The sequence below is a fragment of the Festucalex cinctus genome, chromosome 21 (genome assembly GCF_051991245.1).
Source record: "Festucalex cinctus isolate MCC-2025b chromosome 21, RoL_Fcin_1.0, whole genome shotgun sequence".
Lineage (NCBI taxonomy): Eukaryota > Metazoa > Chordata > Actinopteri > Syngnathiformes > Syngnathidae > Festucalex > Festucalex cinctus.
The window spans coordinates 9,300,204-9,318,247 of record NC_135431.1 but is presented as its reverse complement, the minus strand read 5'-3'; the positions used below and the strand labels follow the sequence as shown (position 1 = coordinate 9,318,247).

Below are 18,044 nucleotides of genomic sequence, written 5' to 3'. Positions count from 1 at the left end.
CCCCCACATCAGTAGTTGATGCCTTGTGACTTCATGCAAAAAAAAAAAATCCAGATTTGTGACATTTCAGTCATCCAATGTGAGCAAGCGTTTGTCTTCATGTCCAAAATGTCAAATTCACACTTTAACAACTATAATAATTTCGCCATTTTGTTACTGAGTGACCAACACTGTTGCATCTCAAGTTGTGTACCATTACACTTCAGAAGTACTGATTGCGGCTTGACCTGCCCTGCAAGTCAGCAGCCACCTCCCAGTATCCCATAATAGGCCCGCATACTTCTTATTCCAAACTGCAGGGCAGGTCGCTCCGCATGCCTCAGTCTCACGTCCAGCCTCTCCCTCCTTTAACCGATGCGTCTATTTTAAAACTCAACAGCCGCTGATTAGACATTATTGCTATATGAGAAACACAAGTCAAATAAGAAGAGAGCTTTTCTTTTGGACAATATTGGGAGATGGGACAAAGCTCTGCTACAAATAGCAAATTTTGCAAAAATATCTTTGCAACAGTTTTCATTCCTCGTTTTATTCAATGGTGAAACTGAAATTAACATTCACTGCCATTGACGTAAAAAGATGTCAAATGACGCATTTTTGCTGGGCTGGCAGTGAATGTGTTAAATCGTGACTTGAACGAAGCCAATGGTTTAAAAAAAAAATAATCATCTCTTAACTCATTTACTCCCAATAACGTATAAATACGTTTTTATGTTCTAAGTGTCCCAAAGACGTATTTATATATATTTTATTTATTTTTTTATGCTAGAGCATACAGAAGGCTTTGATGCAGCCTCTCAACTGCAAAGAACGGTTGCAGAAATGGTAGTTATTACACAAACGGCCAGCAGGTGGCAGCAGAGCAAAGGAGATCAACCAGGGCCATGTAGAAAAAAAGCTCAATTACTTACAATTTTAAATAGATTTGTGAAAACTGATGAAACTTAGCTCTCTTCTAATGCTAATTGCTGCAAAACGGAAACACATAGAAACATACTTTTTTTTTTCCTGATGAAAGAAGAGACTGTAATCTTTCTTTTCATAGGTTTCATGCTTTTATAGCAATAGAACACAATATTCTGTGGGCCTTGCAAAATCAGTCAAAATCCAGTAAAACAGCCGGGAGCGAACGGGATTGCTTCTGTGAAAATGGCTGGGAGTGAATGAGTTAAAAATAACAAAAAACAAAAATAAAATCTCGCTCCCACTAGCCACTTAGTCCTCACTGAAATTGAACAGAAAAGCATTGGCTGCTACATGAAAAAAAAAAGTTCAAAGGTAATTCTTATGAATGGGCCCTCATGTTTATCAGAATATGCAAGTGAGCAACAGTCCCCGGCCAGAGACCCCCGACGCCCTGATGGAGCTTGAAGGGGAGACGGAGGGCAGCATGCTAGAAGCCGACTTGGACACCTACCAGACCACCTTGGAGGAGGTACTGACCTGGCTGCTGTCGGCCGAGGACTCCCTGCAGATCCAAGATGAGGTGTTGGACGACGTGGAGGGCGTCAAAGAGCAGTTTCACACACACGAGGTTAGTTGTGCTTGTTTTTGTATCAACTGAAACTCGGCTCACTTAGTTCTGTTTTGCGTTCACATTGCGGCTTCATTTGAAAGAGGTCTGTTCTGGCAGGATTCAGCAACATTCTTTTCTTTTATTTATTACAAAACTGCTGATGTCTGTGACTAATTTGTGGAATCCAAGACAAAGCATGAATCTGAATACTGAAACAAGAAGGCGAGCAAGAAAAGTATAAAGCTCAAAGGTTTAGTTCGTTTTATGTTTTTCCTGTTTTTTTGGGTGTGGCTTAAACAAGAGTTGCCCCTCCCTCACTACATAAGAACTTGTGTGCCTTTGTTTGCATCCGTGATTATCCGCCGCAATATTTAACGCACAGTTAGCACATAGCTATCTTAGCTAGCTAAAAGTTAGTGCACATATGTCATGGAAAGATGCCAGTTAGTTAACTAACTTAGCTAAGTAACTTGGCTAGCTTAGCTAGCTAAAAATTAGTGCACATATGTCATGGAAGGATGGCAGTAGAATGAGATTTAAAAAAAAAAAAAAAAAAAAAAAGTGCTGATGTAGCTGCTGTAGAGCGCCTCATTGTTAGCCACAAGCTTGCGTATGTCAATGAAGCGGAAGGGAAAAAAATATCTGCCTGTCTCTATCCGTGCCTTGAGGTTGTCACCAGTCTCGGGTGTAGTCTACCTGGGATAGTGATGTTTTTTGTTTTTGTTTTTTCTCAACAGAATGGTATCAAATATTGCAAGCCACGTGTCTGTAATTTTAGCACCCCGAACTAAATTGCATCTTGTTCTGAACCAAACTCGAACTCTGAAAAGGTTGTCATTTTCATGGTTATTTGAGTATTCAAACTCGTCATTAAACTCGTTAAGTCTTAACATCGCTCGCGGGCCTGTCACGGGCGGGTTCATTTTCCCTCGCAAATTGTGACCGTGTGGCTCTTGTCGACTTTGGAAGGACTTCATGATGGAGCTGACGGCTCACCAGAGCAGCGTGGGCAACGTGCTGCAAGCCGGCAATCAACTGATCGCCCAGGGCAGTCTGTCAGAAGAGGTGGAGGATGAAATACGGGAGCAGATGAGCCTGCTAAATTCCCGCTGGGAGAGCCTACGCGTGGCCAGCATGGACCGCCAAGCCAGGTAAAGAATTTACCATTTGAAGCTGTTTTAACGATTAGTGTACATACGCCGCGGGATAGAGGTCATCGGTCTTAGCGCTGACCTCTGATGTTTATGGCGCTCAGCTTTGAGGAATGTGCAAGGCTGCGAGCAACGTGAAGGTGACAACTGATAAGCGCTGAGCCTTTCCCTCAAGGCTTGCGCCAGTCGCTGTTATCATCGTGTCAAATGTTTCAAAGACAAACTTATACCTTTTTCTTTCTTTGTCTTTAGGCTTCACGAAGTTCTAATGGAGCTCCAGCAGCAGCAGCTCCAGCAGCTTTCTGATTGGCTGACTCGAACAGAAGACCGCATCAGAAAGATCGAGACTGAGTCGCCGGCAAAAGACATAGAGGACTATAAGGAACGTATCGAACAGCATAAGGTAAAGACACTTTCTATACCCATTAGCTGAATTGTTGAGCCGGACACTTAACTCATTCAAAGCCAAAAACGTTTAAATACGTTTTTTAATACTTTGTCCTTCAGTCCCAAAAACATATTTATATGTTTTTATTTGTTAATGTTTTTTTATGCTAGAGCATACAGAAGGCTTTGATACAGCTTCTGACATGAAGAGGTGGCTTAAAGCAATAGTACCATATTTTCCGCACTATAAGGCACACCTAAAAGCCTTCAATTTTGTTCAAAAGCTGACCATGCGCCTTACAATCAGGTGCGCCTTATATATGGATCAGTATTGAGCTGCAACAGGTCTCGCTGTCACGACGCTATCGGTGACCCTGCACGATCAGCGCCATCTTGGATCGCTAGCTAATACTAATACTTTACCTCAGACAAAATAAGAAAACAGATGTTTATTCATTTTGGGAGTGAATGGAGTTGTCAGAAAGCTGGTTTGTAATCTATTAATAAAGATGACTGACCTATCTGACTGTTTTGTTGACATTCCCTTTAGCGCAGTACCATCTAATGGATGCATAACGTAACCCCAGCCTCTACTGTAGTGCCTAATATATGGAAAAAGCTTTAAAATATGTCATTCATTGAAGGTGCGCCTTATAGTGCGGAAAATACGATAGTTATTACAACAACAACAAAAACGGCCAGCAGGTGGCAGCAGAGTATATGAGATCAGCCAGGGCCATGTTGCAACAAGCTCTTTTTGACAGTGTTTTCAACAGGAATGTGAATATTGATAAAACTTTAACTGTATTCTAATTCTAATTGCTGCAAAACGGAAAAAAGATACAAACATACTTTTTTTTTTTCCTGATGAAAAGAAGAGACTAATAGAATATTCTGTGGGTCTTGCAAAATCAGTCAAAATCCAGTAAAACAGCCGGTAGCGAAGGGTTAAAAACCTTGTAAAATGAAAACGACAACAACTCAGACTACCATAAGTAATCTCGGTGGAAGCCACGCTAATATCACATCGATTGTTTTTGCCCCTCTCAGGAGCTTCAGAATGACCTGGAGGCAGAACAGGTGAAGGTAAACTCTCTAACGCACATGGTCGTTGTGGTGGACGAGAACAGCGGCGATAGCGCTACCGCCGCCCTGGAGGAGCAGCTCCAAGTAAGTGAACTTTTCTCAGATATCAGTTGTCAAAGTAAGATTTTTTTATTTTATTTTTTTATGTGAAGCACATTTATTTATTTTATTTTATAATAGTAGAAGTTACTTAAAATGGAAGTCAACCAAAACATTTTTTAAACAATAAAATGTTGAATGCGCCCACATTTGTTTAAACACGGCATTCTGATTAATATTGTGCTTCTGGAATATGAATTAGGCAGCAAAAACCTCCCTAGTGTTGCTCCATCTCAGGAGGCGGCCATTTTTCCACTTGCCGTCGACTGAAAATGACATCACAGTTGTTCAGAGATCAGGTAACGACCAATCATGGCTCACCTGTTTTCTGAGTTTGGTCATGGCGGTCGCAAGCTGATTCGTCGTTACCTGAGTCTTGTGCAACTGCGATGATATTTTCAGTCGACACTCGACAGCAGGTGGCAAAATGGCCGCCCACTGAGATGGAAAAAAATAAACAAACGCAATATTAAAAGGGATACTTGACTCACTGAGCCATTTTCAACAGTAAAAAGTTAATGTTTTGTTCAGAATGAATTTGATAATGTCATTATTTTTCATGTACAACAATCAATACCTTTAAAAACGATTTTTTTCCACTTTGCTGTCGACTGAAGATGACATCACCTGTTTTCTGGGTTTGGTCAGCAAACTGAGCCATGATTGGTCGTTACCTACTTCCTCAGCACGGGTGATGTCATCTTCAGTCAACAACAAGTGGAAAAAATTGTTTTTAAAGGTATTAATTCTAGATGAAAAATAATGAAGTTATCTAATTCATTCTGGAAAAAATATTAACATTTTACTGCGGAAAATGGCTCAACGAATCAAGTTATCCCTTTCATCAGAAGGCCGTGTTTACATTATAGAACAGATTATTGTTAGCAAGACGGCTTACTTGAAGTGCAAGAGAATGATTCATAGTTTGTCAGTCACACTTTTCTAATTGATAATTTTTCTCCAGGGCAGGTGGGTTCTTAAAAATCTAATTGGACAACATGAGGCACTTTTTTTTCCAGATAATTTTACTAATGTAGTGTTGTCTCATACTGACAGTTTTAATAAAAATGACAAAAAGGGATTTATTTTTTGGGAGGTGAAACCTTACTAGAATATTTGTACATTGTTCCGGGTGATCGTGACAACATCTTTCCTTCAGTCTTTGGGTGAACGCTGGGCGGCCGTTTGCCGCTGGACAGAAGAGAGGTGGCACAAGCTACAGGAAGTCTTCCTGATGTGGCAGCAGCTCGTGTCGGATCAGGTACAACATCCTTATACAATCTATTTCATCTAACAGTGTTTCCTGGCATATATTTATATTTTCCCAGTATTTACATGAGACTCGAGCGCCATTTCTGCTTTCCCGTCTGCAGAGTTTATTCAGAGCATGGTTAGAAGAAAGAGAAGTGGCCTTGAGTGAAGTGCAAACAAGCAGTTTTAAGGATCCAAGTGAAATCAACGCCAAAGTGCGGCAATTAGCTGTAAGTAAAGAGGGAGCTCTCGTTGGAGGCCACCTGCGGATTACCCAGCTTTCCCTTTTGATTGCCATGCTCTGAAAATGTGTAGATTCTCAAGGAGGATATGGAAAAGAAGAGGAGGACCCTGGACCAACTTTCCGACGCAGGCCGGGACGTGATGTCGTTGATACGGAGCGGCGAGGCCGGAGCCACCATTGAGGCGGACGCCGAAGATTTGGCGCATCGATGGGACAACCTGGTGCAGAGGCTGGAGGACTGCTCCTTCCAGGTGGGTTTGCTGACTGGTAGTGCTGTCTGTCACTATCGAATATTTTTAGAATCGATTAATCTATCGATTATTTAATCGCGTAATTAAAAACTCTTTTTATCAACATTTTTTGCCTGCCAAATTTTAAGAGGACTTGTTATGTGTTAATTCTTTTGACATTTAATGTTATGAGGACATCAAAATTTTTTGATCCACTGCACTATTACTATAAAAACATGAAACCTACCAAGAGAAAGATTAGTCTCTTCTCTCATCAGGAAAAAAATTTTTTCCATCTGTTTCTGTTTTGCAGCAATTAGCATTAGAATATAGCTAAGCTTCATCATTATTCACAAACCTGTGGAAAACACTGGCAAAAACAGCTTGTTGCAACATGGCCCTGGCTGATTTCTTTTAGACTTAGACTTAGATTTAGACTTGACTTTATTGATCCCTTTGGGATGGCTCCCTCTGGGAAATTTACATGTCCAGCAGCAATGAGAACAGATAATAAAATAAAAAATGATTCAATCAATCAATAAATAAGGTTATTACACCAGAGATTGAATTAATAATAATAATAACATGAAAAATAAGAATTCAATCAATAAATATGGTTATTACTTTTGTTTTTTTTTGTTTTTTTACTCTCCTGCCACCTGCTGGTCTTTTTTTGTAATAACTACGATTGCTTTAAGCGACCTCTTCAGGTCAGAAGCTGCATCAAAGCCTTCTGTGCATTAAAAATAAATAAATAAATAAATACATATAATAAGTTTTTGGTAGTGAAGGACAAAGTATTAAAAAAACGTATTTACACGTTTTTGGGTTTGAATGAGTTAATCTGCGTTAATACATGATTAATGCGGCAATTTTTTTTGTGTACTTCGTATTCGTATAGTGATTTAAAAAAAATAAGGCGGGGTGGATTGATGCTGTGCTATGTTACTGGTTCGGTCATTGTTTTCCAAAGTAAAAACATATGTTTGCAAATGTCTTATTTTGATTAAGCACGTCTGCTTTCATAAGGACTGCAGAAATCAGTGAGCAATTACTGTTGATACTATAATGTATAATAGATCTTATACGTTGTAATAACAATTATTTAATTGCTTGTGTTTGTTGAAAAATACATTAGAAAAGGACCTTGAAGAAAATATCACATGTAAGAGTACAGTGGTGTCTTGAGATACCAGTGATCAAACGTACAAATTTTTTGAGATAAGAGCCGCCATTTGGCCAATTTGTTTGCTTTGACTCGCGAGCAAAAAACCCCCCAACCATATTGGATTCACTCTCTACCAAGGTGGTGGAAGCTGTGACCGATGCTGGGATGACTCAGGTGGATGAACAAGTCGTCATGACGACAGTCGCCGTGGCTGCAGGTCATTCGGCCGCCGACCAGGAGCTGGCCCCTCCCGCCCCTCCCAAGAAACGACTGATGGAGACGGATATAGAAGTCAGGAGGGTGTAAGTAGTGCTAGAAAAGCCTGAAATGTGAAAAAAAAATCATCAACGCACATTTCAACTGTTTATTTAACGGGACAAACACCGCAGGTTTGAAAATAAACTTTCCGACCATCTGAGTTGGGTCAAAAAATGGAAGGCGTCCGCTCAAACTATAGCCTCCACGCACCCGGACCCGACAACTGATACTCAGGAGCTGCAGGAAAAGCTGAAGGTTGGATGAGGCAGATGGTGCAAGATTAGAAACTGACAAGTTGGAACGCGGCAGCTCAACATGTGCTTTGGGCTTTCAGGCTCACGAGGTGGAACTCAAAGCAAAGGAGCCCGCCATCGGTCAAGTGGTCCAGGAAGGTCGAGGCTTGATGGAGCAATTGGAGAGAGGTACGTGATGAAGCTGTCACGTTCAACATATCAATTCGGAGTTTGTACCCGTCAACATGTTTGGCTGACAGCTTCAGGGAGTGCAGAGTGGAATCTATTAAAGAAAATCAATTGAACTGATTTGCCATCTCCAGAGTGTCTCCGTGCTGCTTTTCTCTTTAATGTCATTCTGCTGGCATTTGAGCTCCAGATTTATGACAATTTTATTTTTATTTTTTTTTATACACATTTTCAATTGTATATGTATATTTTTTAGTTTTTATTAGTGTTGTTCCGATACCGATACTGGTATCGGCAGAGGTGCCGATACTGCATAAAAACAGTGGTATCGGTATCGGTGACTACTCACAAGTAACATGCCGATACCATTAATTCCAACGCTAATATAGGATTTTGGATGCAGCATCTCGTGTCTTGCTGGTGCACGACATTCACTGATATGTGACATGTTGACTGCATGTCGATCTAAGATATCCTATTGGCCATTGAATGCTCTGAACCAATGGCAGGACAGCTTTTTCATGATGAGGAAAAACAAAACAAAACTTAAGTATCGGTATGGTTTCGGTATCGGCCGATACTGCAAACTTGGTATCGGTATCGGTATTGGGAGCCAAAAAACGGTATCGGAACAACACTAGTTTTTATACAGTATATTTCAATTTATATCAATACTGTGTATATGTTTTTACACTTTATTTTCAATCATATTACAATGGAATTTAATTTTCATAAGTTTGCACAATTTACCAACGTGCCTTTTCTGTAGATTGCTTTCTTGACTGCTTCTGATTGGCTAATTGGCCCTTGTAGTTGAGGTGTTAATTTTTATTTTTTATTTTTTTTACTATATTGAGATGGAAAAAGTAAAAAGATCCGAACTCATTCCAAACCAAAAACATATATATATGTTTTTTAATACTTTGTCTTGCACTCACAAAAACGTAACATTTATTTATTTATTTATTTAAGGTTTTTAGCATCTAGCCTACAAATTAGCAATATCTTCAAACAACTCTGCAGTACATTCAAACCAATACCAATATGTTTGAACACTTTGAAATACGTTCATCCGACTTTACCAATACGTTTGAACAACTTTACCAATATTTTCAAACAACTCTAAAAATATGTTTGAATGACTTTGCAGTATCTTTGAACGACTTTACCAATACATTTGAACAACTTTACAAATATGTTCAAACGACTTCACCATTACGGTTGAACTTCACTTCAATATGTTGTAACGACTTTGCAGTACATTTGAATGACTTTGAAGAACGTTCAAATGACTTTGAAGTACGTTTAAACGACTTTACAAATACATTAGTATTAGCTCATACAAACCCAAAAACAGGTAAAAACGTTTTTTTTAATACTTTGTCCTTCATTCCCAAAAACATATTTACACATTTTTGTTTTGTTTTTTGTTTTTATACAAGAGCATACAGAAGGATTTGATGCAGCTTCTAACATGAAGAGGTCACTTAAAGCAATGGTAGTTATTACAAAAAACGGCCAGGAGGTGGCAGCAGAATATTGGATCAGTCAGGACCATGTTGCAACAAGCTCTTTTTCACAGTGTTTTCACCAGGAATGTGAATATTGATGAAACTTGGCTATATACTAATGCTAATTGCTGCAAATTGGAAACAGATAGAAATACACATTTTTTCCTGATGAAAGAAGAGACTCTAATCTTCCTTTTGGTTGGTTCCATGTTTTTATAGCAATAGAACACAATATTCTGTGGGCCTTGCAAAATCAGTCAAAATCCAGTCGGGAGCGAAGGGGGTTGCTTCAGTGAAAATGGATTTGAGTGAATGAGTTAAATATGTCCTTTGACTGATTTGACTGTTCTTGTGCGCCTTCAGAGGGCGTGCATATGGATTCCGTGCGGGCGGACGTAGATCTGATCCAGACCGAAATGGATGCGTGCGCAAGGGAACTGCAGGCGGCCCGCGACCGAGTGAACGCCCAGACCAGATTTACGGCGCTGTCGGCCGAGCTCGCAGGTCTGGATCGGGTCTTGGATGAACTGGATGGTTGGCTGGACTCCACTTGTGCTGTAGAGAAGTGCGACAGCGGACAACTTAGGAGCTTGAATGAAGAATATCAGGTACAATAAACCTGTATTTATCGTAGGTGAGGAAAAAAAAAAGTTTCAAGTTTCATGATCCCCTGGTATGTTTATGTGTCTCTTTAGTCCCGACTAGTCCCTCTCAGTGCGTTGAGTACACAATTGGAACAGATTCGTTCGGATGTGGAGTCGCTGCCTTCTTTGAACGACAACACTGTGCTGGTGTCGTCACATCACGCTTCCACCTTACAGCGACTACAGCGCAAACAGCAAGAGGCCAGTCAAGGTAACCCTTCACATGTCATGTCACACGTGTACAACATGAACTCAACCACTTATGTGATAAACATTAAAGTGTAACATAAGCTCACCAGAGGAGCAGTCTGCATTTGGAGTCAAATCAGCATTTGCCTGACAGCCCAAATCGAAACTTACCAAAATAAAACCAGCAAAAATGAATTAACACATTCACTGCCAGCCCAGCAAAAATACATCATTTGACGTCTTTTTCCGTCAATGGCAGTGAATGAGTTAAGATTCAGAAGTGAACAAAGGGCTCTGGGCTAATCCCTTATTGATTCATTCATCGATTAAGAGGGCCGTCCTTAGACTTTTCAAACATTCCTCTTTTTTGGCAGAAATAGAAAGAGAGAAAACTTCCAAAACTTAGCGCATGTCTCAGTGTGACGTCTAGTAAATGATGGGCTCCGCCACAATGACTTTTGTAAGGTGATACCCAGAGACCTCAGGTTCAGGTGTGTGCTTGCTTTGCATTCTTTGCCTTCTGGACTGGAGCAAAGAAAGTTGGACAAGAGCCACGGACAATCTATTCTGTTTCTGCTCTTGGCTTTTCTCTCGTCTTTTTGTCCTCTTTGGCTGCATCACAGCTCTGTATAGGGTGCATCTGGAAAATATTCACAGTGCTTCACTTTGTTTTAAAGTTTTTGCAATGTTACAACAGCTATATTTCAAAATAGATTAAATTCCCCACTGTATAAGAGTTTGAGCGCCTTTGTTCGCATCAGTTGTTATCCGTCGCAATTCCAGCATGAATACTTTCTGGATGCACTTTATGTAAACACTGTCAGATTACGTGAGGATGAAATCACCACCAAATGACTAGGTATGAAGAAGAACAAGAGGGCAAAAGGAATTTTTATGTTGTCTCCTTAGCAGCGTAATGATGGGCTGCGTTTTAACTATACAAGCTGTCAAATATAAAACATGATGGGAAACCCCACACATGCACACTACTCAAAACATCTCGCTGCCCCCATGTGGTGGAAAAGCATGCATGGCAATGTCATCTGCGTGCCTTCATCCAATTTCTAGCTCTGGAGGCCATCAAGGCTCGATCTCTTCTGGTGGAAGGGCTGGAGGCCAGGCTGGCCGCACTGAGACGAGGAGTCAGCGACGTTGCCACCACTGAGGCGGCGGTGCAACGAGCACAGGTGGGTGGAGTTTCTTTAAACTGTTGAGCAGATTTGACATATGTTCATTATTCACCAACCAAAACAGTCTTCGCTTCTTATTGTGATTTATTAGAATGACGTTTATTCAACGGCTAGATATTAGCAGAACATCTGGCTTGTTTGAGCGTGTTCCACAAAATGGCGGCTACTATGCACTGCAAGCTTTTTACAGTCTCACCGTATGCAGAATATGGAGGGTTACTGCCTTAAATTGGTCCGAATTCGAATGGTCTCTAAAGTCAAAAAGTAGAAATAAATTCTTCGATTTGCACTTACAAAAACTAAACTAGCTAACAGACTGACTTTAATTATTTAAATTATGATGAAAACTGACAGCAAAACATCTTTTTGTTCTTACTGGTGATTGGTTTTGCTAGCTAGCTAGCTAACTAAATAACTAACAAACAAACCAACTAACATGTAAATGTTTTTACACTTGACTGACACACTTGTTTTACGCTGACATATAATTTTGAATGTTGAATCAAATAGCTACAATCACAACAATTGTACCGTAAACTAAACAATTATCTACCCTTTGGCTAACTAACAAACACAACATACACTTTTCAAAATAGTATTTTCACTTACTGACCTTGGCAATAACCAATATAGTTATAAATACAACAGTGGTGCATAAGCTAGCTAGCTAATTAGCTAACCAATTAGCTAAGCAGTTAATTAACTAGCTAAGTAGTTAGCTAACTAGTTTACTAACAAAACATACACTGTTGTAAATAATTTTTGCGCTTACTGGTGATGGACTAACTGACCCTTCTCCGTATTTATAGTAGAAATATCAGTAGTTCTTCCATTGTATATTTGATTTGTAGGTTTTATCTGCAGCTGAGAAAACAATTGTCTTGTTCAGCAGATGTTTTTGTTTTTTTCTTGTTCAGTGGTCTTCCTGTGTGTATGTTTATCCATCCATGACATCATAATTTCCTTCTTTCTACACTGTATCACACCCCTGTATCAAAACAGTCATTTTTTGTCGACGTGTATTGTCTTGTGTGTGTGTTTGTTATTGTCAGTGGTGGAAAATAACCAAGTACAAATGCTGGACTGTATTTAACTCATTTGCTCTCAATAACGTGTAAATACGTTTTTTTTTTATGTTCTAAGTGTCCCAAAGACGTATTTATATATATTTTTTATTTTTTTTTATGCTAGAGCATACAGAAGGCTTTGATGCAGCCTCTCAACTGCAAAGAACGGTTGCAGAAATGGTAGTTATTACACAAACGGCCAGCAGGTGGCAGCAGAGCAAAGGAGATCAACCAGGGCCATGTAGAAAAAAAAGCTCAATTACTTACAATTTTAAATAGATTTGTGAAAACTGATGAAACTTAGCTCTCTTCTAATGCTAATTGCTGCAAAACGGAAACAGATAGAAACATACTTTTTTTTTTTCCTGATGAAAGAAGAGACTTTAATCTTTCTTTTGGTACTTGTACCTGTACATCTACTTAATTAGCGAAGTACTTTTTCCACCTTAGGTTACTCCTTTTTTTTTTTTTTTTTTTTTTTTAACCCCCCTCCTCGTCCTTTTTTATCCTGCATTGGAATGTGGCTCAGTCTGAGCTGTTGTTATGGCGGCAGTGCCAGCGAGGTGGGGGCCGGTGGGTAGTTGCCACATTCTGGGCACCGTGCCCTGACATGCAACACGCATTTCAGTGTCAAGGAAACATGACAATAAAAAGTCACATGACACAACACTAAAGCCAAATGATATGTTTCCGAGTTTTACAATGCCAGATTAAATTATTAAAAAGGACTCATTGTAGGGGGCGGGATACTTTTTCATGGCTGTATACAGTTCTGAAATTCAAGACCCATGTCAAATTTATATCTTCTCCCTAATATCTCTCTAATTGCAGCAAGACAATTTGCTCTTATAGTAATAATTGAAACTTTTTTTTTCTTTTTTTTTTTCTTTTTTTTTTTTTCCTCTCCAGGGTTTGTGTCTGGACATTGAACAAACTCAGCAAGCCTCGCATCCCGCAGAACAGCAGAGGTGGACTCAGCTGTCCACCAAGGCCCGTGAGGAGTTGGCAACGCTCAAGTGCATCCTGGGAAGCATGAAGGACAATCAGGTAAAAGAGATCATCTTTTGAACTCCTGAAGGGTTAAAATTAGGTGTGTCAGGCGATTAAAATTTTTAATCGTAATTAATCGCATGACTTCCATAGTTAACTTATAATTAATCACAAATTTTATACCTGTCTTACATGTACAATAAAATGTATAATAATTTTTTTTCCCAAGTTTTCATACTCTTGTTAACATAAAAGTGGGGGCAAAAATGTTGAACTAATAGAAATATGGCTGCATATTTTAGTCGTTAATACTAATTTCATAATAATTCATAAAATTGAGTTAAAATGAAGAAGATGTACTGTAAAAAAGTCGAGTGAGCTATCTAATCTTTAAAATTTGTGAAATTCTGCACATTTTTTAAATTGTAAAATAGAACTTGAACCCGGTCTCCACAAATACATGCATATTATTACTTTTTTTTTCTTCTAGATTTTGACATTAACCTGTCTGCTATGTTGCATTTGGAATTCCCCCGGTACAGGCTCTCCAAATAAATAAGTTAAAATTAATCGCCAGTTAAAAAAAAATAGTGGCGTTAAAAGAACTTTAAATTAACTCAAAATTAACGCACTAATTTGACACCCCTAGTTAAAATGTCTAAAAAACGGCTCAATTCTTAATGCTCCATTTAGTTGCCATTAGTGTAGGTTTTTATAAAGTATTGCTGAGTGTTATTGCTGAGCTAATGTTGCACAAATTCTTTCTTTTTTTTAATTTGTTTTTTAAAATGTATTTATATTTCTGTTGGAATGGATGAATGGCTTTTCTATTCACTTAAATGGCGAAAGACGATTTGAGATACAATTGTTTTAAGTTACGGGGGTGGTCACGGAATGAATTAAACTCTTATCTCAAGGTGCTGCTGTATTCCTATATTCCTCTCGTGAGCGCCTGTCTCATTCTCTCGCTTACACGTCACCAAATAAGGGGTTAAGTGTGCATGCTTCAAGCTGTTTAGTTGAAGCTTTGTGTAGAACTGATGTATAAGTCAAGAGAAAATTAAACATTGTATATTCAAACATCAAAAATATTTAACCACAGCATGTAATTTTGTTCTACACGAGTTAGATAGCTTCACGCTAACCTATAATGCGAAACATTATATACAGGCTAACGGAAATTATCATTGATATTTCAGTATTTCTAAACCTTCAATCACAACTATTACTGGAACTTAGTTGGGGTCCTTCTTTGCCTCATTTTCTTGCTCTTGTTTACGTTGAATCTCTTCCAGTAGAGGTGCCTGACACAATGTTGGTACTTCACTGTAGGCATGTTTCAAACTTGCCTCTGTACTGCAAAAGGCCATAAAAAACACAGATCACTTCATAATATGTTTGCTGTCGTGGTGGTATTGTATAATCATATAGTGACGTTGCTTTCAGGTGCGGATGGCGGAGGTGGAACGCTGGTTGGAGGCCGTTCAGGAGCTTTTATCCCGAGATGCGACGAAGTCGAGCGACGCACACAGTTTACAGGAAGAATTGAGTCACTGCAAGGTCAGAAGAATGCATTTATTTCTCTCACCGGACACAATATTAACTCATTCACTCAGCCATTTTCACAGAAGCAATCCCGTTCGCTCCCGGCTGTTTTATAGGATTTTGACTGATTTTGCAAGGCACACAGAATATTGTGTTCTATTGCTATAAAAGCATGGAACCTATCAAAAAAAGATTAAAGTCTCTTCTTTCATCAGGAAAAAAAAAAGTATGTTTCTATCTGTTTCCGTTTTGCAGCAATTAGCATTAGAAGAGAGCTAAGTTTCATCAGTTTTCACAAATCTATTAAAAAGTAATTGAGCTTTTTTTCTACATGGCCCTGGTTGAGCTCCTTTGCTCTGCTGCCACCTGCTGGCCGTTTGTGTAATACCTACCATTTCTGCAACCGTTCTTTGCAGTTGAGAGGCTGCATCTAAGCCTTCTGTATGCTCTAGCATACCCCCCCCCCCCCCCCCCCCAAAAAAAAAAAAAAAAAAACGTATAAATACGTCTTTGGGACACTTAGAACATAAAAAAAACGTATTTATACGTTATTGGGAGTAAATGAGTTAAGAACACAGTTGGATCCAATTTATAAGTTAAGGCAATTGAAGTGTCTGTAGTGCATCGTTTAGAACAGTGTTTCTGTTTTTGTTACTCTTTCTGTTGCTAAAAGCTCTTCCACGCCACGTAGTGTTAATACACATCAGACAGTGTCACTAAAAAGTAAACTTTGATGCAGGAGTACGTGAACGAGATGGAGTCCGTGCAGGGTGCGTTGAAGCAGATGGACGAGAACGTGAAGGTCGTGCAGGCGGCTGCGATACCGGGCCTGGCCAAGTGGGGGCAGCATACGGCGGAAGAGCTCCGAAGTCGATTGGAATCGCTTTCGAAACAGGTAGAAACTTTTTACTCGTACCTGGGCCATACATTTCTGAATCCCTGATTTTTTTTTTTTTTTTTTGTAATAACAATTTCCACCTGTTTTGCAGTTGCTGAGCCAGCAGGATCGTTTGTTAGAGAGCCAGGAGAAGCAGGTGAATCTGAAGAAAGACTTGGCAGAGATGCAGGAGTGGATATCTCAAGTTGATGAGGAGTTCCTAATGAGAGACTTTGAGTACAAGAGTCCGGAGGAGCTTGAGACGGCGCTAGATGAAATGAAGGTGACCTTTAACTCTTTCACTCCCAGCCATTTTCACAGAATCAAATCCGTTCGCTCCCGGCTGTTTTACTGGATTTTGACTGATTTTGCAAGGCCCACAGAATATTGTGTTCTATTGCTATAAAAACATGGAACCTATCAAAAGAAAGATTAAAATCTCTTCTTTCATCAGGAAAAAAAAAAGTATGTTTCTATCTGTTTCCGTCTTGCAGCAATTAGCATTATAAGAGAGCTAAGTTTGATCAGTTTTCACAAATCTATTTAAAATTGGAAGTAATTGAGATTTTTTTTCTACATGGCCCTGGTTGATCTCCTTTGCTCTGCTGCCACCTGCTGGCCATTTATGTAATAACTACCATTTCTGCAACCGTTCTTTGCAGTTGAGAGGCTGCATCAAAGCCTTCTGTATGCTCTAGCATAAAAAAAAAAACAAAAAAACGTATAAATACGTCTTTGGGACACTTAAAACATTAAAAAAAAACTTATTTACACGTTATTGGGAGCAAATGAGTTAAACAACTTCATACACAGAGCAGCAATAAATAAAATAGAATAATAATAATAATCAAGCTGCGACTCTCAATTTGTGTTAACAGAGGGCTAGCGAGGACGTGCTACAGAAGGAGGTGAAAGTGAAGATCCTGAAGGACAGCATCAACGTGTTGGTGTCCAGGGCGGCACCCCCTGGTGGTGGTGGTGGAGGAGGAAGTGGCGGGCAGGGACTGACAGCACAACTGGAGGACGTCCTGGGCAACTACCACAAGCTCTGCGACCGCCTCAAGAGCAAGTGTCACACCCTGGAGGTAAACCTACCCGCCACTCTGGTTGGGAATCACTCAACTAGTGCATATAACGTTGCATATAATGCAGGAGGTGTGGTCGTGTTGGATGGAGCTGCTGCAGTACTTGGAGATTGAGCAAAACTGGCATAACACCTTGGAGGAGAAGGTCCAAGCCACGGAAAGTCTACCAGAAAGCACCGAGGTGGTCCATGAAGCACTTGAGGTACAAACATCCCATGGACACACTTACATTAGCACCTTTCTTCCTCATTTGTGTCATATGACACAGTGGTCATAGTAGTAGGGATGTAACAATATCCAAACATCACGATACGATAGTATCACGATAGAAGGTCACGATATTGTGGGGAGGTTGGCAATAGAACAAAAAGGTGACAATATTGTAAAAAATTAGCTCATACTTTTAAAAAAACCCACACACAATATTGTGCTTTTGTACATTACAGCAATGCATATAAACAACCTTCAATCTCTAATAACACTTAATATTGAGTCACTTACTTGCTAATGCAAGCACACATTGAGTTCATCCACATATTGACTCGGTTCACAAACATAGTCCGTTCCCTTCATCTGACCATTAACGTGGATTTGAAACATAGAAGGGCCAAAACATGCCTTGTAAAAATTAAACTGAACTTAAAAAAAAAAAGAGCCACCAGAGGGTGCTAAAACTGCACAAATGGAAATCAACCTGACTTAAAAAGAACGTGTAGCTTTTAATATTGTGACATGACGACGATATATTGTGGCAGTTTTAATATCGCGATATCACGATATTGCCATTATCGTTACAACCTTAATCACTAGTTTGGAGTATAGTTGATGTTGTTATTGTGGGGAAGCTATAAACAGCCTAAATAACAGTTTATAAAGAATCACCCGACATCTCTTATTTGATCAAGAATGTCACCTACTTGTGAGGGGGGGGGGGGGGGGTGTTTCATTATTAATGTAATTTAGATGTTTTATTTACTAGTTTTGATCATTTACATTTATTCAATTGATTAATGATGTATAATATCATCATTATTTTTAATATACTTTTTTTTTATTAATATAAACGTTTGATTTTTTTTTCTTGATTTGTTAAAAAATAAACACAAACCTGCCAAATATTATTAATGAAATAGG

General features: G+C 39.3%; 1 protein-coding gene across 5 annotated transcripts in view; it reads left to right on the top strand.

Moving 5' to 3' along the window:
* The window catches only part of utrn (utrophin), a 175,129-nt gene that overhangs the window by 26,408 nt on the left and 130,677 nt on the right, over positions 1–18,044 (top strand). For all 5 annotated transcript variants that reach the window (XM_077509932.1, XM_077509935.1, XM_077509933.1 and 2 more), the window contains 19 exons: positions 1,313–1,534; positions 2,486–2,667; positions 2,920–3,070; positions 4,105–4,224; positions 5,399–5,500; positions 5,613–5,720; positions 5,806–5,985; positions 7,271–7,434; positions 7,522–7,645; positions 7,725–7,812; positions 9,687–9,931; positions 10,019–10,178; positions 11,225–11,343; positions 13,323–13,460; positions 14,850–14,963; positions 15,688–15,843; positions 15,938–16,108; positions 16,704–16,910; positions 16,978–17,112. In XM_077509932.1, the coding sequence (XP_077366058.1) occupies positions 1,313–1,534; positions 2,486–2,667; positions 2,920–3,070; positions 4,105–4,224; positions 5,399–5,500; positions 5,613–5,720; positions 5,806–5,985; positions 7,271–7,434; positions 7,522–7,645; positions 7,725–7,812; positions 9,687–9,931; positions 10,019–10,178; positions 11,225–11,343; positions 13,323–13,460; positions 14,850–14,963; positions 15,688–15,843; positions 15,938–16,108; positions 16,704–16,910; positions 16,978–17,112 (2,886 nt within the window). The remainder of the gene's footprint in view (positions 1–1,312; positions 1,535–2,485; positions 2,668–2,919; positions 3,071–4,104; positions 4,225–5,398; positions 5,501–5,612; positions 5,721–5,805; positions 5,986–7,270; positions 7,435–7,521; positions 7,646–7,724; positions 7,813–9,686; positions 9,932–10,018; positions 10,179–11,224; positions 11,344–13,322; positions 13,461–14,849; positions 14,964–15,687; positions 15,844–15,937; positions 16,109–16,703; positions 16,911–16,977; positions 17,113–18,044) is intronic.